General features: G+C 38.1%; 2 protein-coding genes, 2 long non-coding RNA genes and 1 other non-coding gene across 6 annotated transcripts; 2 read left to right on the top strand and 3 right to left on the bottom strand.

Moving 5' to 3' along the window:
- The first annotated feature begins 1,417 nt into the window (after positions 1–1,417).
- Positions 1,418–1,490, top strand: TRNAR-CCU (transfer RNA arginine (anticodon CCU)). Its single transcript has one exon. It is a non-coding gene; the product is annotated as a tRNA-Arg (tRNA).
- Positions 1,491–9,993: 8,503 nt separating this feature from the next.
- On the top strand, positions 9,994–10,953 carry LOC115565429 (uncharacterized). The gene is made up of 2 exons (XM_030390589.2): positions 9,994–10,166; positions 10,229–10,953. The coding sequence occupies exons 1-2, from the start codon at positions 10,107–10,109 to the stop codon at positions 10,763–10,765; spliced, it is 597 nt and encodes a 198-aa protein (XP_030246449.1). The 5' UTR covers positions 9,994–10,106; the 3' UTR covers positions 10,766–10,953.
- Positions 10,954–12,124: 1,171 nt separating this feature from the next.
- Positions 12,125–12,617, bottom strand: LOC149091109 (uncharacterized). Its single transcript, XR_016197068.1, has 2 exons — positions 12,317–12,617; positions 12,125–12,259 (listed from the first exon to the last, which is right to left on the bottom strand). It is a non-coding gene; the product is annotated as an uncharacterized LOC149091109 (long non-coding RNA).
- A 4,488-nt stretch (positions 12,618–17,105) lies between these two features.
- On the bottom strand, positions 17,106–17,867 carry LOC149091108 (uncharacterized). The gene is made up of 2 exons (XR_016197047.1): positions 17,398–17,867; positions 17,106–17,335 (listed from the first exon to the last, which is right to left on the bottom strand). It is a non-coding gene; the product is annotated as an uncharacterized LOC149091108 (long non-coding RNA).
- A 7,281-nt stretch (positions 17,868–25,148) lies between these two features.
- LOC115565316 (protein FAM76B) lies at positions 25,149–26,391 on the bottom strand. 2 transcript variants are annotated; one of them, XM_089262442.1, is made up of 3 exons: positions 26,341–26,391; positions 26,082–26,229; positions 25,149–26,032 (listed from the first exon to the last, which is right to left on the bottom strand). In XM_089262442.1, exon 3 carries the CDS (start codon positions 26,016–26,018, stop codon positions 25,638–25,640), a length of 381 nt encoding a protein of 126 aa, XP_089118568.1. In that variant the 5' UTR covers positions 26,019–26,032; positions 26,082–26,229; positions 26,341–26,391; the 3' UTR covers positions 25,149–25,637. The 2 variants fall into 2 exon arrangements, with proteins under 2 accessions (XP_089118568.1, XP_089118569.1); XM_089262443.1 differs by having other exon boundaries at positions 26,082–26,350.
- Positions 26,392–27,194: the final 803 nt, after the last annotated feature.

Genomic DNA, 27,194 nt, shown 5'->3' with positions numbered 1-27,194 from the left:
TCCGGCTGCTGATGTATTTCCTTCTGCTCCTGCTACCACTGCTGCTGCTGCTCCTGCTCCTGCTGCATCAGCTGCTGTCAGATTTAACAAGCAGATGAAATATCTTAAAGCTTTTAATGCTCGCATAGCTCTTGACCACGCCTGGACAACTTTTGTTTGGTCTTAGTGTTGCCTAGGCCAGCCAGCTACTAAACCAGCCAGCCAGTCAGCCAGTGCGTCGTCTGTGGACTTCTCATTCAGTAAGATGAATGCGTTTTGCTTATCTACTTGCCCGCTGGCCACTCAGTGTTTGTTCCGGCGTCGGGTTGGAGTTAGGGTTCGGTCTCAGGTTCGCTGGCGTTTTCTGTTTTCTATTTCGATTTCCGCCCTGCGTCGCCTGTCAAACGGTGTGTATTGGGCCACAGATACAGATACAGTTAGAGATACAAATACGGAAACGGATACCGCGCTCTATGTATCTTTCGTTGAGAACGATATGTCTGTGCTGCGGCTACGGCTGCGGCTGCGGCTACGTTTGGGCTCACTGTTAGCTGTTGCTGCCACTGGCCGCTCGCCCCCCGAATCAGTAAGCCTGAAGCATGCGATATCTTTCAGCTTGACAGCATCTTAACTAATATAATGCCCAATTTTCTGTGGTTTATGGCTTACAACTGTCAATAGCTCGTCGGACCATCCATCTAAGCCAATACGAGGGTGTGTGTGTGTGCGAGTGTGTGTATGGGTGTGGGTGTGAGGGTCCTTGCTGCCCGCCTTTGGTCAGTCAAAGGACATTTTCCACTTTCCCTCACACAAAAGGTGTTTTGTTGAGCTTTTTAAGCATTTGATTAAGGGATTTTTCCTGCTTTGCTCTCGGCAGCATTGAAAGGTCGTTATTTAAATTGATATAAATGATATGTCTTCGTGTGTGAAGCAGTTCCCTACCATTCTCTTCCTCTGTCTCCTCCCATATCTCTCTGTCTCTGTCTCTCTGTCTTCATGGCTGACTGAAGCGGCCGCACACTGTTGGCGTTGACATTTTGGTTTCTGGGAGTTCTCAAAGTGAATTACCAATGAACGCTAAGTGACGTTGATTTATCATATGATATATGTATGTATGTACATCTATACAGACTGTGCCGCATTCTTGTTGCTGTTAAGTAAATATTGCCCAACGGCCTTTCAACGTCTCACTCAACGCTGCGTCCAATTGTGTGCCCAGCTGTTGGCCCGCATCCGAGGCACAACAATTATTGAAATAAGCACAGGTAAATAATTTGTTTGTCATCCATAAACAGCTGTGCTATCCGTTCTATTGTTGGGCTAAAACAGAATTTCGTTCCATCTATATATGTATATATATTAACGTCTGCATCGACTGGCAAGTTTTCGCTTTTACGCCCTGTATTTATATTCGCTTTTAGCTGCGAAACTGTTCACTGCCTCAGTGGCCTAATGGATAAGGCATCGGCCTCCTAAGCCGAGGATTGTGGGTTCGAGTCCCATCTGAGGTAAAAATATGCTGGAATTTTTTTATTTTTTTTTAATTTATTATTTTATATTTTTAAAACTTAAACTTTTTTTATAATTTTTAAAGTTTGACAAATAAAAGTAAGTAAATTATAAATTGGTATATAAATAATTTATATGTTAAATGGCTTTCATGCATATTAGTTACAGTTGCCTTTAAACGCTTATTTAAGTATAACAAAACAACGCAATAAAAAATTTAAAATAAGAAAATGAAAAAATAAATAACAAAAATCTTGGTTTCAACACTGTTGCTTGTTTTTGTTTACACATACGCGTATTATATTTAGTAGTATATTTAGAGAGTATACAAATTTACACGCCGTACACTACACACCTTATCTATTCTATTTATAAAAGAGACATGAACGAGAATCGAACCCAGAACTTTGTGTGCGAGCTTCCAACATGTTACGAGCGACGACAGCGCGAGCATTCCAGCTTTGATTGCTATAGCTGTATTTCATGTTAGTGATTCTAAGTTCGTAACAGTCATAACACTACCCAGTGTAAACGCGTTCAGGGCTCGATACCGGTTTATGGTTAAATTTTGTAATCAAATAACCTAAACCATTTCGTTTTTTTAATACCCATAAATAAAATATATATTGCCAAGCCGAAATTTGGCATTTTAAAAATTTAACATAATCAAACGATCACCTCGAGTATAATCTAAAACTGTGTCTTATATATTCCAGATTTCTACACATGTATGTTGTTTGATTTGCGCCCTTATAAATAATATAAGATTGATCACATTTTTTATGGCATTGTAAATTTATAGGGAAATGTACAAATTTTTGAAATACTCTGCATGAGCCCCCAAAAAAGTTTTGCCTGTCGCAAAAATCAAATTTCAAACTCATGACAGCATCAGAGAGAGAAATGGAGAAAAATAGAGAGAGATGATGTTTGTGTGTGCGTGAGCGAGAGCCAGAGAGTGAGAGAGGACTTTGTCGGGATGCTCAAATAAGTTGTGCAAATTTTTTGTATGTTTCCAAACATGACACCCAAAACTTGGCGATATAGAAAATAAATTTATGGAAATATTTGCACATCAATTTGCCTGCCTGGCAAACGGTTGCATCTCAGCCCACAGCTCCGCGCAGACCCCGTCCCACGGCCCTTGAACCCAGTGGCAATCACTAACACCAATGCGAGCACGTAAATTGGAATTTGGGGCCGGGGTGCGGTGGGAGCGGCGTAACAAGCAAACACCTTTGGCTTCATTGAACTTGCCGCTTCGTGTTACAAATGCCTCGCAAAGTTTGCTTTCCACATACATAAACCGAATCAATTTCTGCCAAAGGTGGGGGGAAATATTTTTCAGCGATAAACTCGAGTTACACCTTTCACAGAAGCGAAACCATCGACTGCAAAATGTTGTGTAAAATTTGCAAATGCAATAAATAAACTCGTTTCGTTTCTGTTCGTTTGCGTGCTGTGGTTACTACCACGCGGGGATGGAGTGGGTTGGAGCAAGTGGGAGTGGCTGGCTGTTCTGTTTGCACCCACCCGGAAGCATGTAACGGCTTGTTTTTAGCTTTTTTCATACTAAACCGAAAGTGCGCCACATGTGGCTCCCACTGCTTAAGACACTCTATTGTAGAGTCTATTGATTTGGAAGTTGCATATGATGACAAATACAGATACAGATACAGATACAGATACAGATACAGATACAGATACAGATACAGATACAGATACAGATACAGATACAGATACAGATACAGATACAGATACAGATACAGATACAGATACAGATACAGATACAGATACAGATACAGATACAGATACAGATACAGATACAGATACAGATACAGATACAGATACAGATACAGATACAGATACAGATACAGATACAGATACAGATACAGATACAGATACAGATACAGATACAGATACAGATACAGATACAGATACAGATACAGATACAGATACAGATACAGATACAGATACAGATACAGATACAGATACAGATACAGATACAGATACAGATACAGATACAGATACAGATACAGATACAGATACAGATACAGATACAGATACAGATACAGATACAGATACAGATACAGATACAGATACAGATACAGATACAGATACAGATACAGATACAGATACAGATACAGATACAGATACAGATACAGATACAGATACAGATACAGATACAGATACAGATACAGATACAGATACAGATACAGATACAGATACAGATACAGATACAGATACAGATACAGATACAGATACAGATACAGATACAGATACAGATACAGATACAGATACAGATACAGATACAGATACAGATACAGATACAGATACAGATACAGATACAGATACAGATACAGATACAGATACAGATACAGATACAGATACAGATACAGATACAGATACAGATACAGATACAGATACAGATACAGATACAGATACAGATACAGATACAGATACAGATACAGATACAGATACAGATACAGATACAGATACAGATACAGATACAGATACAGATACAGATACAGATACAGATACAGATACAGATACAGATACAGATACAGATACAGATACAGATACAGATACAGATACAGATACAGATACAGATACAGATACAGATACAGATACAGATACAGATACAGATACAGATACAGATACAGATACAGATACAGATACAGATACAGATACAGATACAGATACAGATACAGATACAGATACAGATACAGATACAGATACAGATACAGATACAGATACAGATACAGATACAGATACAGATACAGATACAGATACAGATACAGATACAGATACAGATACAGATACAGATACAGATACAGATACAGATACAGATACAGATACAGATACAGATACAGATACAGATACAGATACAGATACAGATACAGATACAGATACAGATACAGATACAGATACAGATACAGATACAGATACAGATACAGATACAGATACAGATACAGATACAGATACAGATACAGATACAGATACAGATACAGATACAGATACAGATACAGATACAGATACAGATACAGATACAGATACAGATACAGATACAGATACAGATACAGATACAGATACAGATACAGATACAGATACAGATACAGATACAGATACAGATACAGATACAGATACAGATACAGATACAGATACAGATACAGATACAGATACAGATACAGATACAGATACAGATACCGATACAGATACAGGATACAGTACAGATACAGATACAGATACAGATACAGATACAGCTACAGATACAAGATACAGATACAGATACAGATACAGATACAGATACAGATACAGATACAGATACAGATACAGATACAGATACAGATACAGATACAGATACAGATACAGATACAGATACGATACAGATACAGATCCAGAACAGATAAGCTACAGATACAGATACAGATACAGATACAGATACAGATACAGATACAGATACAGATACAGATACAGATACAGATACACGATACAGATACAGATACAGATACAGACTAAAGATACAGATACAGATACAGATACAGATACAGATACAGATACAGATACAGATACAACCGATACAGATACAGATACAGATACAGATTACAGATACAGATACAGATACAGATACAGATACAGATACAGATACAGATACAGATACAGATACAAGATACAGATACAGATACAGATACAGATAAAGATACAGATACAGATACAGAATACAGATACAGACTAACAGATACAGATACAGATACAGATACAGATACAGATACAGATACAGATACAGATACAGATACAGATACAGATACAGATACAGATACAGATACAGATACAGATACAGATACAGATACAGATACAGATACAGATACAGATACAGATACAGATACAGATACAGATACAGATACAGATACAGATACAGATACAGATACAGATACAGATACAGATACAGATACAGATACAGATACAGATACAGATACAGATACAGATACAGATACAGATACAGATACAGATACAGATACAGATACAGATACAGATACAGATACAGATACAGATACAGATACAGATACAGATACAGATACAGATACAGATACAGATACAGATACAGATACAGATACAGATACAGATACAGATACAGATACAGATACAGATACAGATACAGATACAGATACAGATACAGATACAGATACAGATACAGATACAGATACAGATACAGATACAGATACAGATACAGATACAGATACAGATACAGATACAGATACAGATACAGATACAGATACAGATACAGATACAGATACAGATACAGATACAGATACAGATACAGATACAGATACAGATACAGATACAGATACAGATACAGATACAGATACAGATACAGATACAGATACAGATACAGATACAGATACAGATACAGATACAGATACAGATACAGATACAGATACAGATACAGATACAGATACAGATACAGATACAGATACAGATACAGATACAGATACAGATACAGATACAGATACAGATACAGATACAGATACAGATACAGATACAGATACAGATACAGATACAGATACAGATACAGATACAGATACAGATACAGATACAGATACAGATACAGATACAGATACAGATACAGATACAGATACAGATACAGATACAGATACAGATACAGATACAGATACAGATACAGATACAGATACAGATACAGATACAGATACAGATACAGATACAGATACAGATACAGATACAGATACAGATACAGATACAGATACAGATACAGATACAGATACAGATACAGATACAGATACAGATACAGATACAGATACAGATACAGATACAGATACAGATACAGATACAGATACAGATACAGATACAGATACAGATACAGATACAGATACAGATACAGATACAGATACAGATACAGATACAGATACAGATACAGATACAGATACAGATACAGATACAGATACAGATACAGATACAGATACAGATACAGATACAGATACAGATACAGATACAGATACAGATACAGATACAGATACAGATACAGATACAGATACAGATACAGATACAGATACACAAAAGGCTATGTGTGTAAGAGTATTTTGCCTTCGTCAGCTTTTAGTATTAACTCTTCTTGTTGCTTATATTCTGTAGCCTTTGTTTCGTTGAAGTTTTTCTTGTTTTTCACTTTTTTTTGCGCCAAGCATCCCCAGAAAGTATGCAAATAATTTTCGTACTTCGTCTGCGCCTTGCCTCATATTTGATATTCAGTGTCAGTTGGCGGAAGGGTTACGAATATAAGTTATTGAAATTTGCATGCGAGCGCCGAGTGGCTCCAAGGGTGGTATTGAATACGCGCTGAAGAAGGGGCAGGATAGAATTTACAACACTTGTGTTTCTCCTTCGTCTTCTTCTTCTCCGCAGCCCTCTTCATGTTTCCCTTCAGCTGCGATTGACAGGGCCTGAGTTGCTTATTGCTTAGCCATATATTTCTGGCATAAATCTGTTGTGAGAGTTCTGAGAGTTATATGTACATGCATTATATATGTGTGTCTCTGTGGACGTAATTGTTTAGCAGTAGATACTTGATTACATGCCGATTATTAGCTGTAAAACGACTAGTATTATCTTCTGTACATTTTCGTTAAAGGACTCCAATACATTAAAATATAAGTACTCTGAGCGGTGTCTAGCTTTGTATTGGTGTGAGTAGATGCGAATGAGTTCATCACCGATATTCAAGAAACTACAATTGAAAGAGGGAGAGAGTAATATAAATTGCATACTCAGCGAAATATGTAAATGTATTAATGGAAGAAGAGACTAGCCGCACAGTTTATTCGGCAATATTCAAGCAGTAAGCATTAAACAACGCGAGCATAACATAAGCTGCGATCACAGAGCGAGGTGTCTAAATGTGTACTAGTGCGAGTAGGCGAGAGCTATTTGGTCGCCGATATGCAAGCTTAGTATTTAAGGAGCAGAACAGAGAAGGCGAGAGTATGAGGAGCTTGATTTGAGCGAGGTGTGTACATGTATTAGTGTGAGCACGAACTTTGAGAGACAATTGTAATGCATAAGTATTAATGAGCACAATATTAGTTGCATGCGAGTATGTGTGTATACTGACAATATAGCCGAACGAAAAAGTCGATTCAGATGTGTGAGTGCGTGAGATGTAAAAGTGTGAGCATGCAAGTCACACTTATTGTATGTCTATGGCTGCGCTGCTTACTCTCGTCCTCAGCTGCTTTGAAGAGAAGAGAGAGGGAGTCAGCTTAGCAGGCGCGCAAGCCTAGTTCGCCGATTTAGTTAATGCTCGACTGCCGTGCTCCAAGGTGGTTTTCGGTGCGCGGCTTTAAAGTTTTTTGTATGAAATTTACAGCAAAAGCTAATTAGGCAAACAAGAAATGTATATGTATATAAGTATTCTATGTGGAGCAAAGTTATCAATGAAGCTCCATCGAAATAAGTAGCAGAGCAGCTTTTTCATTTATAGCCGGATGATTGCAGATTTTATTTTTTCTGTCTGCCCGAACGAACAATGGCAGTCAGCTTGGCTTATCAAAGTTTTAAGTGCAGCCGAACGCGGGTAATGCGAGGCGAGCGCTGGGATTTGCCGCCTCTCAAAACTCTCAATTGCAGCCATTGAAAAAATCCAGACAGTGCAAAAAGGCCAGTAATACCGCTTTTTATTCGCCATTTGCGAAGTTGATGATGCCACCAATTTTCATCATATGCCACTGACCCACATACGATTGCGACGTTTGTCACACACGCCGTTTGCCCGCCGGCGCAATAACCCCGCCCGCCCCGCCTCGCCCACACCGCCAGCTCCATTAGCACTCGAGTGAGGCAGAGAACTTTTATTTGGCCATTATTAATTTTATCCGCAACCGTTTCCGCTCACCCGACTGCGTAGTTTTTGTCATCCCCTTGGATTTTGTTTTTTGTTAAAGAGCATCCTCAGCTTTCCTTTCAGCGCCATTTGAATTAGTTGCGCCACATCAATTTTCCATGCCCCAAATTTAAGCTACGGTCAGCTGCGTATTTTGTGTTATGATATTTATCCAAACTATATAAAGAGTTTTAGTCTTTGCCAATCAGATAAGAAATATTCTTTGGTATTATTATACCCTGAACCCATTGAAAATGGGAAATCAGGGTATAATGTTTTTGTGTAAAAGTATGTAACAGGCAGAAGGAATCATCGCAGACCCCATAAAGTATATATATTCTTGATCAGCACGACGAGCTGAGTTGATATAGCCCTGTCCGTCTGTCCGTCCGTCCGTCCGTCCGTCCGTCCGTCCGTCCGTCCGTCCGTCCGTCCGTATGAACGCCGAGATCTCAGAAGATATAAGAGCTAGAGAGCTGAAATTTTGTGTGCATACTCGTGTATACCATACGCAGTACGAGTTTGCTTTATTTTTTCGATAACTCATCCGATAACTTTTTTATCGAGAATAATCGAAAAATTGATTTTGTTTTTTGAGCCTCATCGGGGTACTATTAGACGTAGAGACTTCAGATTTACTGTGTATATACAGATAATGAATACAAACATTTTGTAATCAACAGATTTTGGATGCCACGCCCCCTTCGCCCCCAATTTGTAAAAAACGCATTTCAAGTAGTAGAGACTTGTGCTTCGGAATGTACACACATTTTGACCATATAATTACGCCCAGAAAATTTCATTAATATCGTATGTTGACAAAAGAAGTTATTCACCAAGTAAATTCTCATACTATTGCCCACACTGCAGCGCAGCCCAAGCAGAGCGCGGGCGCGTGAGGGTGGGTGCATGTGTAAGTGTGTGTGCGTGCATAAAAGAAGTGCAGAATGATAAGAATATCAGCTTGGAGGGTTCAGGGTATCTCCTAGTCGAGCAGTCTCGACTAGAGTCTTCTTACTTGTTTTTATTTACACTGAGTTTAAGACATTCATAATAATGTTTATTGTTGATGCTCTGAACTGATGTATAATATTTTTAAAAATAATCTTTACCTTTTTAGGGTGTGTGCCTATGTAGAATATATTAGCTTTATAGAAAGTTATGTGAGAAACAGTTAATATATGTTGATATAATAGATGAGTAGCAATATTTCTGTAGAAATACGGAAGTTCCTTTATAATTTATATGATTTTTTATTTATAATATTTATTGAAACAATCTATCCATTCATATTTTTATTCTTCAGACAACTTGCCAACTACAAATTAAAATTCTCTTCTTTTTCTACAACAATTGTAGTTCCCAGCTCAAGATCAGAAACCTTTATCATACATCTATACTTAATCACTAATCAAGTCAATCAACAACAACTTCAAATGTTAATTTTCACTCATTTTGCGCATTCTTTGTTTTATCTATTTCTTGATTATTCAAATCGAATGAATTACAGGCATTTGAATTCACATTTTCCCATTATCAATGGGACATTATCAGTCGACATGGGCGTGGCGTGTGTCAGCGTCATGTCAAGCTGTAGGCAATTCGTTAGCATGGATAAGACTATCTATCTGGCCCATGATAAGGCTATCTGCCTGGCCATGTGGTCGTGGCCCGTTTCTGAGACGTTCAGTTGGCAAACAACTGTCAAGGTGTCACCGTGAACACCATGAACACCCGGAGTCATCCACTCATCCAGTACGGCTGGCTGCTTCTCCTGCTATCGCCCGTAAGCTGTCAACTGTGCGTAGATCAAAAGTTTGTGCCATTGACGAATCTGTTGCTCCACAGCTCCCTCTGGTGGCCAGCTATGGAGATCTCGGGCGCAGCCGCTTGACAGCCCAAGCGGAGCACAGTTTGGCTGCCATCACGAAGCGTGCGATGGAGCATGCCACAGAGCTGGTGGACAGCGTGGTCGACGATCTGCTCGTGCTGGACTCACAGAATCCCATCATACTCAGCTACCTGAACAGCTTCGAGGTGTTCCTCCGGCACGAGCGAAACTACACAGCGGCAGCGCTGCAATTGTTCTACGAAATCGTGGACATCTACCTGGACGCCGATGCCGCCGAGAAGACATCGAGCATTGAGGTGCAATTGATTTCCCTCTGTCTGCAGCGCACGGGCTTCGATCGCTGGAAGCGCACGATCCAAATGCGCTCGACGCAGTTGCTCAAATCCTTTGGCAAGAAGCTCAAGCGATATATGAACACCCTCGACGAGGAGGAGCGTCTGATTGTGGAGCAGCGATGGCAGCAGGTCTCCGCACGGGGCGGACAGCGGAAACTGGAGAAATTTCGAGAATTCGTTGGCTGGCTGGGCAGGTAGCCTAAGCCAGGTTGATACCACTTAAGCACCTTTCCGAATAAGAGATATTATAATTTATTTCTAGGCATAAGATATCGGGCACACATTAGCTCTGCGTCATCTTTAATGTGCTCATCATGAAATGCGAAAAACAATAACAGTAATCTACTTAATGCGCAATAAATTACTTTTGTATACCCTGTAAAAAACTAGTTTTGGTATATTGGTTTGATAAAGAGAGTTTTAATGGGGAGTATATACCAATATATTATTATTTATATTTTTAATTTTTAATATATTTTTTTGTGGATATTCTGTTATGATTGGAAATGTATTTAAATATATCATTATTAAAAAAAAAATAATTATTATTATGGTATCTTTTTATTTTTAAATAAGAATGGAAATTTCGAATCTCTCTCTATTAATTCTCATAGGGAACATCCAATTTTACATCTTAGATATATGATTATATATTATATTATACTATATTGACTAATATTTATATTTTTCAATGAATAAAAATTATTTATAGATCTGCAATACTTTACATTATCTTAATGAAAAATATAAATAAATGTAAGCTACGTAGCTTTGATAAGAAAACCCAATTATATCGATCGGGTAAGCTATAAGACAGGTTGATGGATCAAATCAAATTGAACAAATAGACTTAGAAATAGACAAAATGAATTTAGCAAAAGTCCTTTTAAGGAAAGCTAAAATAGATGAGTAGAAGAAGAGCTTGAAGGACAGAATTATGTATGCATATATAAAAATAAATACTTACATATATATAAATCTATATCCACACACTCTAAGTGCACATGCACTCTGCCAAAACTCTGCCAGAGCATAAAAAACGTAAAAAAACAAAAAAGAAGTTTGAAGTTTTTCCTGTGGCAATGAAAACTTTTTCATGCACCACAAAAACTTGTGAGCAAAAATTATAAAACTGAATATGGAAGCAACGAAATTTAGACAAAACAACAAGAAGAAGGCGAGAAGAAAACATCAGCTCAGGCTGGCAGAAGTAAAGTGATACTTTTTATGCTTCTGCAGACAGACAGCAAACACCCCCCCACCACTGCCTCCTGCTAAGCCCGAAAGAGATGTAAAGCTCATGTCATACTCAAGTATATGACTCTAGACCATATAGACTGCAGCCACTGGCCAAGGCGAAATGGATGCTGCATCTCAGCTGTCTGCGAGCTGACAAAGTGCTGAGTGCATTTAAGACTCTTGCAGTCGCATCTGTCCGAGAACTGTTTCAGCCAACTGTTTCGCATTTGTCACAATGGAGCCATGAGACGGCTCAGATAGCTCCGCCAAGACTTTCAGCTAACAATGGTATAGCGATTATTATGAAGCCAACAACACTTCCGTTTAAGGCAATATTTATAATTTATAGGATTTAAAATTGACACATACTTTTAGCTATAACTGTTGGCATACATTTCTGAGCAAAACCTACTACATCTGTTGGAATTTCATGCTCCCAATTGACGCTCCCTGCTGCTGAATGTATAGCAATAATTATTGAACTCCTAGTCAGTTGAGATCTTCACTCACCTGCTCTAACTGTTACCTGTACGCGTCGTTGGTGTTGCAACAGTTCTGGCCACAGAAGATGCCAATCATGAAGATCAGACAGCAGAAGCCAATGAAAAGGCAAACGACCGCCAGGACGATCAGAATCGCTGTTCCACTCTCAATCGAATCATCTGCTATCTGATCTGGGAGCACAGTTGGCCGGTAATACTCAGTTCTGCTCTCCTTGTAAGCATCCATCCCGATTTTTATGGAATTTTTCAACACACATATATCTAAAAATTTTACTGAAATACTGAAGAAACTATGTGCAGAGCATGCTTATGGTAAAAATATTGAAAAATAATATATAATATATATTATGAAAATTATTAAAAGCCTTTTTATATAATTTTTGGCTAAGAGATATTGCTTATTAATATTCTATAAATCAGAATCTCTTGCAACTAATTTAACAGTGTATAAAGGAAATTCTCAATATACAAATCTATCAATAAAATAAATTTTTTGATATAAAATAACAATTTCAAATAAAGACTAAAACATGTAAATCACACATTTTTCTATATTTACTCAATAGCTTACCAAAAACCAGAACAGAATGCTGAATACAGAAATTAAGGAGCTCAAAGTCAAGTGGAGCACTCTCAACTCCTTCTCGAGGGCAGAGTTTTGTCGTGAAGTGACTTCTAATGATGCCGATGGCGATCCACTCACAAAAAGTGCTCATAAACTGCCAAACACACACACACACACCTATACACACACATACATCTCTCTGATGATTCGCAAAAATAAGAAAGAAAAGAAGGGAATTGTATACAAATTAATGAAATGCATTACGGGAACTAGATGGGAATTGCGAGCTGGGACTTGTGCCTGGGTCGCCCAAGTACCTGCGCTCGTTAGCGCTTCACTCACACACACAAACACACGCACACTGACATTCAGGCAAAGAGAGTGTGAAGAGTGAAGAAGCGTGGCAAGAGCGAGCCTCAACCCTCTCCAAAACACAAGCACACAAACGCAAACATACACACACACACATGCACAATTTGCCAAGCACTCGCCGTTCCCATCATTATCATAATTTGAATAAGTTCTGAGCGAGTTTTTAAAATATTCATGCGAGCTGAAAGATTTTCAAGTGTTCGCACGTGTGTGTGTGCATTATGTGAAGCTTTGCATATGCGAGCGTGTGTGTGTTTGCTTTGTGGAGAGAGAGAGAAAGGTAGAGCATTTGCTGATGATTATGACTGTATTTGTGCCCTAATGGCAGCCCCGACCAACTGCTTAATGGATAAAGCCTACATTTACAATGCATATCGAAAACAATTGAATCGAAATGCGTTAAACAATATATTTGAGTTGTTAATAAGTGTACAAGCCTGTAGGCAAATTGATGAGTATGTCATAAATTAAATAATGGATAACGGAGCTTGATTAGAATAAAGGGTATTATTAAGCTTTGTAGTTTAAATTTAACTGCTGCTTCAGGCCATTCTATTAGCTTCAGAAATATTTATATTAAATATATGTCAAGCGTGTTTTTTTATAAATTTGATTTTAAATCAATTTCATTCAAGATAAAGCTAATTGAATTATTTTTTTATATAATGCAAGGCAGTAATTTATTAGTTTTTTATTCAATTAAAAAAATTACAAAATTAATTTAATTTTATATATAAAAAATTTAATACGTACTTATATAAGATATAAGAACTAAGCATAAAAATTAGTTGTTATTGGCTTAGATGTTGGAATTAATTCAATAAATATTACCTATTTTACTTTCCAAAATATCTGAAAATTCGAATTCAGCAAGTTAATATAATAATATTAATAAATTAATATTAATAATATATACCTGCATATTTAAATCAAATATAATCCCTTTCTGCATAACATATTTCGCAATACCATAAAAGCTTCCACTTCTGAAAAGCAACAAAATGAAAAAGCTTTGTGACATCCTGTTAATCACGAACTATTTGAGGCATTTGGCATTAGTTTGTTAGGCAATGGCAAAGCGCTGCCCATTGCCTGCATTCAAAGCGAATGTCAGGCAAAGCGCTCAAACGAATTCGCATTCAACTCACAAACACACACTCACACTCACAGAGCCGCTCTCACGCTCCCACTCACACTCACAAACATAGTCGTACACGTGGCTGCATGTCAAAGTGTAAAGTTTTGTGGCGCAAAAAAGTGGCCGAAGCTCGCGAAAAAAAAAACTACACTATGTAGTGGGTGCCAGAAAGAGAAAGAGGGAGAAGCAGAGGCCGTGGGAGAGCGACGTCAAGAGGCAAAAAGCTGAGCGGCAGTCAAAAGCCCCGCTTGTCGATTTTCAAAGTTTCGTTTTGAATGTTGTTGCTGTTGTTGTTGCTGCTGCCTTCGTTGTTGCTGTTGTTGCAGTTGTTGGCAACCCTTTTAGCTGGAGCAGTTTTTACCTGCCTGCCCCTCTCTCTCTCTCTCTGCCTCCGCACTTTCCATCTGGACTTATGTCGAGGGGAGTATAGTACAAAAAAAGAGCCATTTGAGTGCAGCTAGCAAAATGTTCCTTTGCTGCTCATGTTGTTGGGTGTTGAGAGTGCGTTTGGCTGTGAGCGAATGCATAAAGAAAGCACGAAATGTTGTAGTTGGGCGCGAGCATAAAAGGAGAACACAGAGTGCAATTGGCAGGGTAAGCAAAAGTTTACAGCTGCAAGGAATGTAATAGCCCCATGCAACAGCAAAATCATTTCGGCTCAACTGCAGCTGCAGCAAATCTGGGGAATCATCAATGTCAAGATGCCAAAAGGCAGAGCGCTTAGCTCTGTGACGTCACTAAGCTGTAAAGGCAAGCCTTCTGGGGGCTAGCGAGAGAATTGAGGGCTTAAGTGTTAATCGAAGATAAGAGAAGAGAAGAGTGGAAGTTGTCTATATTCAATGGGGCTTGTAGTAGAGGTAGAACACATACATAAATAGTTAGGAAGTATAAGTCAATTTTATATATGCATAATTAAAGTTGATATCTCGTTATTATATTTCGTATTATATTTATATTTATTTCTAATTTGTTCTTATTTTGTTTATCATTATAAAAGTTGTTTATGTTTAAAAATCAATTTATAAGCTTAGCAAATTTATCTATATAAAATATATATATTTTAATCACATTTCCTTACTCTTTCCTATATATAAATTTAATATAACAAGCTCTTAATTATAAGATATATACTGACAAGTTCTTCCTAAGTTCAGATACTAATCTATGTACATCCACCCACTCAGTCTATAGTAAATCGTGTACAGAGCTGTATTCCCAGCTTGAACGCTTTCAAACATTTTAACCTATGCCAACTTCTGACGATAATATTTCGTTGTCTACACACACACACACACACTCGCACTCACACACAGACACCCACCATGTCTACCATTTGCGTTGATTTTATATCCGGAAGAGAAGAGAAAGCCAACACAATCATCATCATCATCTAAACGGCTGATCATTGCCCGGCCATCATCATATTCATTGGCACTCAAGCAATGCGACCGAATAGCCCTCGTAAACTTGATTGTAATAGTATAATTTTTTACGTAAAAAAGAGGAAGAGGAAGATGGAAAAAAACATACGCACTTATGTAGGTTTTTTTCTCTTTTTTTTTGGCCCAGTTATAGCTGGAATGCACAGGGTTCGGCCTCTGTCTATGATTGTTGTGCGTGTGTGTGTGTGTAGATGTCTTTCATTTTCATGCAATTTTTATGGGCGCGCTCTATGCGCAGTGCTGTAAGTGAGCTTATTTATAAGCCAAAATCCAACGCCCAGCAAACGCATAATCCGCCCCCACATAGACCTTTCGTAAAAATTGCGCTGCCAACCGCCGCCTCCTGCTCGAAAGTTATTGTTATCCTTTTGTTTTAGTGGGCAATACACACTCACAGACACACACTCACACACATACATACTTTATATAAATATACTTTTTTATGCCAAACTGACAAGCTGACTGCCCTAAAATTCATAGCCATGGCCAGTGCACAAAGCCTTAGCACGCTACTCGCATTGATTCATAATACATAAATAAAAATATTGCGTATACGCAGCGCTGCCCTCGCACACACGTACACACACATTGCCATAAATTCTTATAAGCACGCACACACGAGTGTCCGGCCAATACACACACACACACCCATACACAAAGACGCCGAGTCATCAATCTTTTAGCATTTCACTTAGGTATAGAAGCATTTGCGAATCGCCTTTAGGAACTTGCCCCAGCTCCTCCTGCTCCTGCTGCTCCTGCTCACGGTCTCGCATGCAGACTTTCTTTCAATATTTGTGCATTAATATTAATATTTCATGACCATGTTGATTTGTTAGCTCAGCAGCACCGCCACGCCCCCCATCGAAAGGAAAGCCGCCCAGCTTTCGCATTGCATGAGTTTTCGTTTAATCTTTGTTGTATTTACGAGCATTAGGCAATGCATGTATTTATTTATTAATTTGTAGTAAAACTTCAACTTGCCTTTAGTTGAAATGTTGCTTGCATTAGTTAGTATATTAGGCAAGTTGATTTATTATTTGTAAGTGTTAAAGGATTATAGAGGCATTTGAACTTTCGCTCATGGGTCATGAATTCATTCTCAGCAGATTAAAACTTTAGATAAACTGTAACTACTCTACTGCAATAAACAATACAATGAGCTCATTAAGACTGATTCAATCTATTTTACAAGATCTCCTCTTAGTTCTACACCAACTATCAACTACTCAAATCTTTACCAACTCAGTTACTCTTTAGAGTAAACACACTTTGGCGATTTCTACAACAAATTTTGATACTTTTATTATCTTTTCTAAACATGTTTTGACATTATTTCACACACATACACATTCATACAATGTGCATACAACTTGACTAACTATGCTCTCACTCTTTCTATTTCTGTTTCTCATTTGTTTTATCTATCTCTCTTCTCTTCTGCCTTTCACGCTCTTCCAGTATAGCTTCCATCAGTTTCACTCTATCATGTTCCCATGTATCTTCTGCCTGTTTAGGAATCGGATAGTATAGATTAAAGAGACTCTTTTGTATATAGTACCATAACTCACCTTATTCCCAACCATATTCCGCATTACATTTTGCACTCTGATTTTGTTATTAAAAAATGAATCTTTTCTACATTTTTCAATATCAAAACTAGAGCACAAAACGATAATTGCAGTTCTCGGGTGGCATTACAATGCTATAACATTGCATCATTGCTTGGGCCAAAAATCAAGCCACCGCAGCATACCATAATGAGGATACAAACCACTGAGCAGAGGCTGAAGGCGAGCAGCATGCCGCCAACAATATAGAGACCCAATACGGGTAGGTTGATATACTCGGTTTTGGGCCGCAACGTTAGATCGATCTCATGCAAACGCACTGAGTGTGTTGGCATCAATTGAAACTGATTATAACTCATGATGGTTCTTTTTTTTTATGTTTTTTGGTTTTTATTTATTTTTTTGCAATTGTTTTTTATTTATTTTTAATTTTTTTTTGTATACTTTTCTTTTGTGTATTATATAGTATAGCTTACTTTGTTTGAGGAAAGAGTGTGAATTTTATATACATGTATTTTGTGATAAACATAGATAACTGCCTCTCTATAGAATAGCTAATGTCATTCAACCTCCATGGACAAATGGCAGCACATGTTGGCATTAGCTACGAATTATGGCCTAGAGAAGTGCAGCAAAAGGGAGCAGAGTCCGTGTAGGCAGGGTGGACAGACAGACAGAAGGGAAAAATACAAACGACACATTTTATTGATGTTAATTTAATGCAAGAAATAAAACAGGCGGCGCTGCAGCGAAAGAAAGCAAAGCGAAAGCCAAACCAGGCGCGACCGAAAAAAAAGATTTGCATATAAACAGGCGTCGATACACACACACACACACACACACACGCAAAGAAACACACACTTACTCACACATGCACAATGAATTCACTCACTCACACACACACACACACACACACACAACACAGTCAGAGCAGGCAGCGCGAGTACAGCAGACGCTGGCATACGACGACATTTGCATAACAGACGGCACCCGAAACTGTCATTGCCAAGGTTTTACATCCGCTTTCCGCAATCATCGTCTGGTGGGCGTTGCCCCGCCCATCAATAATATTTATGGCGTCGACTCATTCTTAAACTGTCCGCGCGACATATGCAAGTGGATATTGCTCTATTTTCAAGTGCCAACTGAGCGCCATACCCAAGCCCAATAATGCGCTCGTAAGCGAAAAAAAAAAGAATGTAAAAGAGGCGAGAGGTGGTGGAAGTGGAGGAAGAAACAAATATGTAAAACTCTCGCCAAATGTTCGAAAATTCGTTTTGGGCCAGAAATTTATTGGAATGTGTAAATAGCCCGCAGAGACATTGAAGCGTTTCGCCTTGCGGCCATTAACATTTTAATATAATTGCAAATAATTTTAAATCGAATGCAAAGTGTCGCCCGGTAATATATATATACATACGTATATATTATATGTATTTATGTTCTCCAATAATGGCAGCAGTAATTTATAGCTATTCACTAATGCAAAAACCCGTAATGGGTTCGATACGTAATGAATTGCGTTATTGCTCACATGCGAGGGAAAATAATTGAAACAATGGTAAATGTATGTGGAGAATATGAGCAACGAAATTAGTATAGAAATTATTTTTATTACTCTATAAAAGTACATTCCAAATTGCATTAATTTGATCTTGATTAAGAAAATAAATTTAACTAACTCTCACATATACATTTAGTTTTTTTTTAATAATATAAATTCATCCATTCATTCTCTCTCCTCTTAATTCGCAACTAAGATTGCAAAAAAGAGAGAGAGCAATATAAGTTGCATAGTCTGAGCAAAATATGTAAATGTATTAGTGCAAGTATGGGCTAGCCAAACGATATATTCGGCGATATTCAAGCAGTGAGAGCGCGAGCGTGTATTAGCTGAGAGCACAGAGCGAAGTGTGTAAATGTGTATTAGTGTAAGTAAACGTGCGCGATTCGTCGTCAATATGCAAGCTCTTAGTATTGAAGCAGCCTAACAGAGAAGGAGAGAGTAGAGAGAGCTTACATAAAGCCTATGTAAATGTATTAGTGTGAGCACAGGTTTGGCGAAGCTTTTTGTCGTCGATATGCAAAGTGCGTATTAGTGTGTGTGTGGTAATATTCAAGCAACGAGGATTTAAAAAAAGCGAGAGAGCAAAGTTGTTATACTCTGAGAGAAAATTTACACACTTCTGCAGGCTACGCTAACAGTTTAGATGTGTAAGTGTGTGGAAGTTACATTTAATGTGTGTCTATGTCTGTACTGCTTACTCTCATCCTGAGCTGCAATGCAATCAGTTCAATCTGCGAGGCTTAAGTTTAGCTGAAAGTAAAATAAGAGTGAGCAAGAGAGCATGCTTGACTGCCGCGCTGATCGGATGTAACTTTCGTTTATATATGCAACCATATATATATATTAGCATATGCTGTCAGCAATGATTACAGGTTAGTGAAGCAACCGAAACAAATACTTCAATTTCAAGTGGCTGCTTTTCAAAACGTATATATTTTATTTCCCCCATTGTGTAACACGCCCATTAATGCACAGCTATACATATAAATATAATATAGAAAGATGGCGGATTATTTACACAAGTCACACACTAAGCCTGCTCCTGATGCTCAAGGCAGACACTGCAGCCATCAATTCAGCTCGCCCGGCCGCAATTCGCTTGCTCCAGTATTCTACACATTTTTGATAGATTTGCTGGCATGCAGCGCATGTAAACATCGGCTTTCAGTTAATCAAATTAAGTGCAAGTTAATGGCGGTACACGAAAACCACCCAATCACCCAGCCCAACCGCCACCGACCCACTCAGAGTTTTGGCCCGTGGTTGAAGACTTATTGCGGAACATCATTCGATTTTTCCCGACTACTGCTTGAGTTGGCGCTTTGTTTGCGCACTCGAAAATGATGAATAATAAATTGCTAATCATAAATATTGCGAAATCAGGCGATGAAGTGAGCATTCACCCAGAGCTTGGCTCGCGTGAAAAATGGCTGGCAACCCTCAAGAGCCACGCCCCGTACCCGTACCCGTCTCCGTCTCCGTTTCCTGGCTGCCCGATTCGCGAGCTGCTCTATAAAGCAAAACAATACGAAAAGTACACATTGTTAAATTGAAAGGAAACAAATGTAAAATTTATACAGCTGCAGCGCCCTAACACTGGCCGCAGCGCCAAGAGACCGAGAGAGAGAGAGAGAGAGCGCGCGTCTGGACCTGCCCTATAAAATCTGCTCATGCAAAATCAAAGATTACATAGCATTGCCAGCGGAACACACAGAAGAGAAGGAGGAGGAGGAGGAGGAGCAGGAGAAGGAGCTGAGGGGCTCTAGCCGTAGCAGAAGTTAAAGTAACAAGGACGACTCTCTAATGGTCTACAAAGTTTGCTCGATTTGCCAAAAGGCAAAAGCGGTTTTTTTCCCCTGCTACTGCCCGATGCTCTTTATGAGCATCTATAGAGGTTTTTTTGGTTTAATAATTGGATATAGCTGGGAGAAATTCTCCTAGGTATTAGAGGCTTGTGAATATGGATCAGCTGCAGCTTTGTCATTGGAAGCTAAACTTATGAAGGATATATCGGCTTATTATACATATTATATAGATAAGCTAACGTAGCTATACAGGGCATCTAGCAGTCGGCCAAACCCATTTAGACATTTCTTTCTTTGCATTTCTGAATGTAGCAAATGAAATATTATTTAGCTTTGCTATGTTGACCTATTTCAGGCCAAGATTAGTTATGAGTTAATTGATGCCCAGAATGAGAATCTCTGAATCGTTATGTGAAATTAAAAGTAGAGAAATTGAACAATAAATTATTGCAATCTAATTAAAAGACATATTAATTTAAATATATACACATATATGTAACTTCTACACAAAAACTTATAATTTTGATTATCAATTGTCTGTTATAATAAAAAATATAAATAGTTATTATATCTAGCCTACCGTTCAGGTATGAATAAGGTAAAAAAAATTACATTGTTCACATCACAGCCACAATTCAACCACCTTAACTCATATTTAAGGCCATAAACCTTTGGTCAAAACGATTAGTCCTGGCCAAACAAAAAATCGTGCAGTAATCTTATCGGAAAGCTACAATTAGGAAACAAGTGGTCTCTCAGCTGTTACGCCAGTACAATGCCACACAGACAGACAGACAGACAGACACAGACACACACACACACACTCTTATTCAATAGTAATTAGCGCTGAAAATCAATAGATTCTGAATCGTTGCAAGCATCGCAGTTCGTAGTGGTCTGTGTGTGTGTGTGTGTCTATGTGTGTGAGTGTGTCTGTGTGTGTGTGTCAGACAATATGCCTTTGCGATTGTTCCGGAGCAATCAACAGAAGTCGGAGGCCGGCAGCAGGAGCAGCAGCAGCTGACATGTTTCTCATGAGGCGACCCAAAATGTGGGCTAAAAATCACAACATTGGGCCATTGCCCATTGGCCATTGGCCGTTGGCTAGCCAAAATGTACTAAAGTCAAGTGCAGGCAGTGCGCTGATTGTAGTCACAGTTCGTTAGCTCAGCCGAGCGCAGTGGACGGCAGTGTAAAAACTTGGCAGTGAACGAACGGCAGGCAACCAGCTTCAGTCGCTGTAAGTTGTGGTCTCTACTACTTATACATATATACATATATATATATAAGTATATATATACATATATATCCTATATTTGATATCGTGGACAAAGCGCTTTTAATTAAATTTCCTGTTCGATGCGAGGCGCAAAGCATTGCCTACTTTTGTGCGGCCTGCAAGAAACTGTTGCACACACACACACACACACAGATAGGGTGAAGGGGAGGGGAGGTGGGGGTCCTCACTTAACCACAAAATGTTGACTGAAACAATGGCCACAATAACAGCAACAAGCAGTCAGGCCATTTGCAGCATCTCGCCAAGAAACAGCTGCGCACAGCGAATACTCAACAGAACAAAAAGAAGAAGAAGAAAGTAAAGATGGCCAATCACAAAAAGTCGAAGTGTGAATGTGCTTGCAAAAGAAAAGGGATAATAATAATAATAATATATAACGATCAAAACATAAATCTAAATAATATATAAAATTAATAATAATAATATAATAATAAATAAATATTGAACTAAAGAGGAAAAAAATTAGAATGAAAACAAGATTTACTAATATAATTATAGAATAACTATGAAATGTTTTTTCTTTTCTATTTAAGTAAGAATAAAACTTAATATTAAGCAATAAATGAAAACTATAAATAAATAAATAAACAACAAAAATTTGTTTAAATACATAATCATATAAAATTTAAAATAATATGAAATATTAAAATTATTTTTACAAAATTATTAAAATTTATTAAAACTAAATATACTAAAACATAAATAAATAATAATAAATCAATATTAAAAAATAATTTAAAAAAAAAAAAACATAAATAAATAATAATAAATCAATATTAAAAAAAAGGAATAAAAAAAATATATTAAAAGGATGTTTAGATATATGTATATATATGTATATACATAAAAATACAAAGTATACTAAAAAAAATATATATAAATTATAAAACAAATCAATAATTAGTACATAATAAAAATACATAATAAAAAAAATATGAATATATAAAAGTTGGATTAAAAAAATATATATAAACAATTAATTACTTTTAATACGAAATAATTTGCTAATAAATTTCGGCACTCCTTGAGGTAGTGACTCTCTAGCTATAACCAAAAAGAAGCCTAGGGAAAGCTATGCTGTTCTCATATATCAATAATTTTTCAGTACATAGACAATAACACATTTAATATACCCGCTCACAAAGGGCAGTCAAACCACGATGCTGAGCTACAGCTGCTGCTGCTGTTGCTGCTGCTGTTTCTGCTCCTGCTGCTGCTGCTCCTGCTGCTGCTGCTCCTGCTGCTGCTGCTTCTGCTGCTATGGACAGCGAAATGGCGCTGCGAATTGTTGGCGCATAGAGCGGAAATGCAAGCTGAGTTAGTTGCATCTTGTTCTTGTTGTTGTTGTTGTTATTGCTAATGCTGCCGAGGCTGATGATGCTGTTGTTGTAGTTATTGTAGTTATTGTTGTAGCCGCTGTTGTTCATAGTGGCATGGCCCATGAATATTCATGGTGGCTGCCAGGGCAGTCATTCATTCATTCGTGATTTCACGCAACCAGCAGCAGCAGGAAGAGCAGGAGCAGCAGGAGGAGGAGCAGCAACAGCAGCAGCAGCAGCAAATGCAGAGAAAACGACGGCAGACAAAACATGAAAGCAAATAAATAAACAAATGTCAGCAGCGTCGTCGGAGGCGAACGCCAAGAAATTGGCGTGAAAATAAATCAAGAAACAAATTGGAAAATTTGTTATTTCGCCAACAGACAAAACGAGGGACGGACGGACAACGACAAGGACAATGTGAACGAGAAGCCAACTGAAATCGTTTCCAAATACATTCATAATACACATTGAAGGCACAGGAAACTTGATTGAATTGCGGGAGTAATCAATATATCGATAACAAATATTTATGGAGATTGGAGAAGATATCGAAAGGCTATGTGCAGCAGGATAGACTATGAGCTAGCTATGGTATGTCCAATGTGTCACATGCACAGATGCAGTGAATAATACAATAAGTTTTCTTTCGATTTGCGCGCTTATCGATATCAATTAAGTCGATAAATTGCAGTAAGTAAGCTATTATTTGTTAACTATATTCGGAATTTACTAATGAATAGCGTTATAAATTTTCAAAATAGATTATGCTGCCGACAGCCATAAAAAAATTTTACGTATATCCGAATATTAAAAATCGGTGCGCGACATACATATATTATATATATAATCTATATTATACATATATCGTAATATTTTGTTTATATTGAAGCCTCAAATTTGTATTTCTAATTAACTAAAATTGCTTCTAAACTCAGTTTACCATTAATACCAATTTCAAATTTATCGATAACAAATTTATTTATTTCTGGTAGATTTCTCTCAATTGAAATAGATATTTTAATTAAACTAATCCACTTATGATGCAGTAAAAGCTAAGAAAAAACAGCTTCTCTTCGATTTGCAAGCACTACAAAATTATCGATAACTAATGTACATTGCCAAACAATTAGCAATGACTAATAATTATGTGTATGATATAATATAAATTAAAATAACTTTATATATATGAAAGAAAAACCATATTCAATGCATTTAGACACATAGCAAATATATCGATAACAAAAATATAGTGAATTGGTTAACAGACAGGAAGCTATTGCAGCTGAAAGTTGGGAATGGGACTAACTGCAACTGGTGCACAGCATAAATGGAGTGTGCCACAAAGTGAAGGCCAATTAAAATGTCCTTAAGGCAGTTTTGCAATTTAATTAACACGCAAAGCGGAAAATGCACACGAGTCCATGTCTGGGAGTGGACTGAACTGAACTGGGCTGGTCCACCTGAGAGGATTCCAGTGGTGGCCGGACAGCAGCTGAAATTGGAACTGGGCGCCATAAGAGCATAAAAATCGTTTATTTAATTGTAAAATATACATATTTAAGTAATACCCATTAAAATGCAGCAGCAGCAGGAGCAGCAGGAGCTGGAGCTGTAGCAGATCGCTCGCTTAAGCCCACGCCTCGCCTATCCTATCAGCTGCCAAAGGTAATCAACTGAAACTGCAGCTGCCAGTAGAAATGTTGCGTAAAAAAAAAAAAAAACAAAAAGAAAAGAGAAAAGAATACACTGAAAAAAACAAAAGAAAAAACAAAGAGCTTTTAATGTTGCCCATGTGGCAAGCTGGACCTATCGCACTCTCGAGTTCTGTCTGCATGTCTCAGTGTCTGGATGTCTGGGTCTGGGTCTGGTCAGCCCTTTGTCCTGTGCTTAAGTGAGGGCATTTACTTTGAGTGCGCTGCGCTCATTTAAATGCAAATTTAAATGAAATTTTAATCCATTTTAAGGACTGTGTACTGGGCGCAGAGCCTTTTGATGTTACAAGCGGCGACCCATCGAAGCCCATCACAGTCCCAATAATGTGACCCCAATCTGGATGCTACAAACTGATTATAATGAGCTGGCGGTCTTAATGCACCCACACTCAACCGCATGTAAGTTGCCCAAATGGAGCAGGGATTGCAGTGTGATCATACCAGTGCTATATACATATGTATATTTCTGTGGAGCATTTCACGGAACAATGGGGTACAGGAAATAATACCCTAGCCTGGACATCACTCGAGCAATCATGGATCATCTTTGATGCCCGCTGCCGACTTGATGTCCCTCCAGCGCTGTGCCATCGAGCGATCGCGTGGCGGTTCAATTAGTTCCGGTTCCGGTTCCGTTACCGCTTCATCTTCCGTTTCCGGCTCCGATTCCGTATCCAGATCCAGGTCCAGCACTGGCGGCGGCGTATTCGAGACCTGCTTGACCAAATGGAAGTCACAGCGCTTGCAGTAGAGCTCCGAGCGATCGCGCGGCTCGAAGCGGCGATCACAGATCGCGCACGCCTGCAACGGCAGCCGGCAGCGTGCGCAGCGATGCTCCTGGGCGGACAGCTCGCTCCACAGGCAGCGCCGGCAGCACTTGCTGCACAAATACAAGCGATGGTCGACCATGCTCATCCTCTCAAGTGGAGCTGCAATGGGAGTTTTGAATGGAACTGCGCGGAGATCGTGAAAACTTACCTTTGAATTAAAATGAAAAATTATTGGAAAAATTCAACAAAAAAGAGAGGAAACTTTTAATTGTAATTGTCTTCTCGATGGATTTTATGTTTGTTAAAATTATTTGGTATAGGTTGCTTGAAGACTTTAAAGTTGACCTATATCTTTTCTTTTAATTATATGAAATTAAAATGAAAATGAAAAATTGTTAATTGCAATTCTCGATCTGATTTCTGTTTGATAAAAATATTCTGCGCTGCTTTATTTTTTGAAAATTTACCAGATTCTACTTTACTTCAAATTCTCTTCAGTTGCCCGAAATAAAACTGATTTAATAATAATTTTCGACTGATTTCGTGTGTGTCAAAAATTTGATCGCCTACTTTATAATTTGAAATAAAGAGAGTTTATGCTGTGCCATATTGTACACAATTAACGCATTATTATAATACATACATACACACATACATACATATATAGGTATATATAAGCTCATTCAATCTCTCTCGGGTCGGCTCAGCTCGTTGGGTCTCCATTCATAGGGCAGCTGCGTAAATGTAATCTTAACCAAATTATGCCCAACTTTAATGCCTCATTTCTGATGGCAGTTGTCTGTTGAGGTTTATATACAATCTATCCATCTATACACATGCATACATATACATACATATGTATTTACCTATATATGTATATGTGCTTCAGTGTCCAGTGCTTCATATTGATTGCCATTTCAATGGCTTTATACAAATTACACCCACACACACACACGCACACTGTGAGTACGCACACAGCTGCAGCGACATAATTTACATCGCATTAAAAAAATTGCAATAATAATTTATTGTTGTTGCGTCAGGAAAACATATTTAAAACGACGTTTTTATGCTTAACGAAGGGTATATACATATCGAGAAAGAGAGAGAGAGACAGAGAGAGAGAGAGGGAGAGAGAGAGAGAGAGAGACAGCCTACTGAATCGTATAATAAACGCTTTATGCGAATAAAGCAGAGCAAATTGCAAATTGTGAATTGTAAATAATTTAAGCGAATCGAACGGGCAACAGCAATCTATGCATAATAATATAGACCAGTAAATAGCCGACTTGTTTTTTTTTTATTTTTAATATAAATATAA

The sequence above is a fragment of the Drosophila navojoa genome, chromosome 5 (assembly GCF_054131105.1).
Source record: "Drosophila navojoa isolate 15081-1374.11 chromosome 5, UAZ_NAV_1.0, whole genome shotgun sequence".
Lineage (NCBI taxonomy): Eukaryota > Metazoa > Arthropoda > Insecta > Diptera > Drosophilidae > Drosophila > Drosophila navojoa.
Note: the sequence above shows the minus strand (reverse complement) of the source record. Positions and strands in the feature narration are given on the sequence as shown.

Bases quoted from the DNA above. Each gene is read 5' to 3' on its own strand.
- LOC115565429 (XM_030390589.2), top strand. From the start codon at position 10,107: ATGAACACCCGGAGTCATCCACTCATCCAGTACGGCTGGCTGCTTCTC. The intron at 10,167-10,228 runs GTAAGCTGTCAA...GTTGCTCCACAG, and splicing joins TGCTTCTCCTGCTATCGCCC to CTCCCTCTGGTGGCCAGCTA.
- LOC115565316 (XM_089262442.1), bottom strand. From the start codon at position 26,018: ATGAGCATGGTCGACCATCGCTTGTATTTGTGCAGCAAGTGCTGCCGG.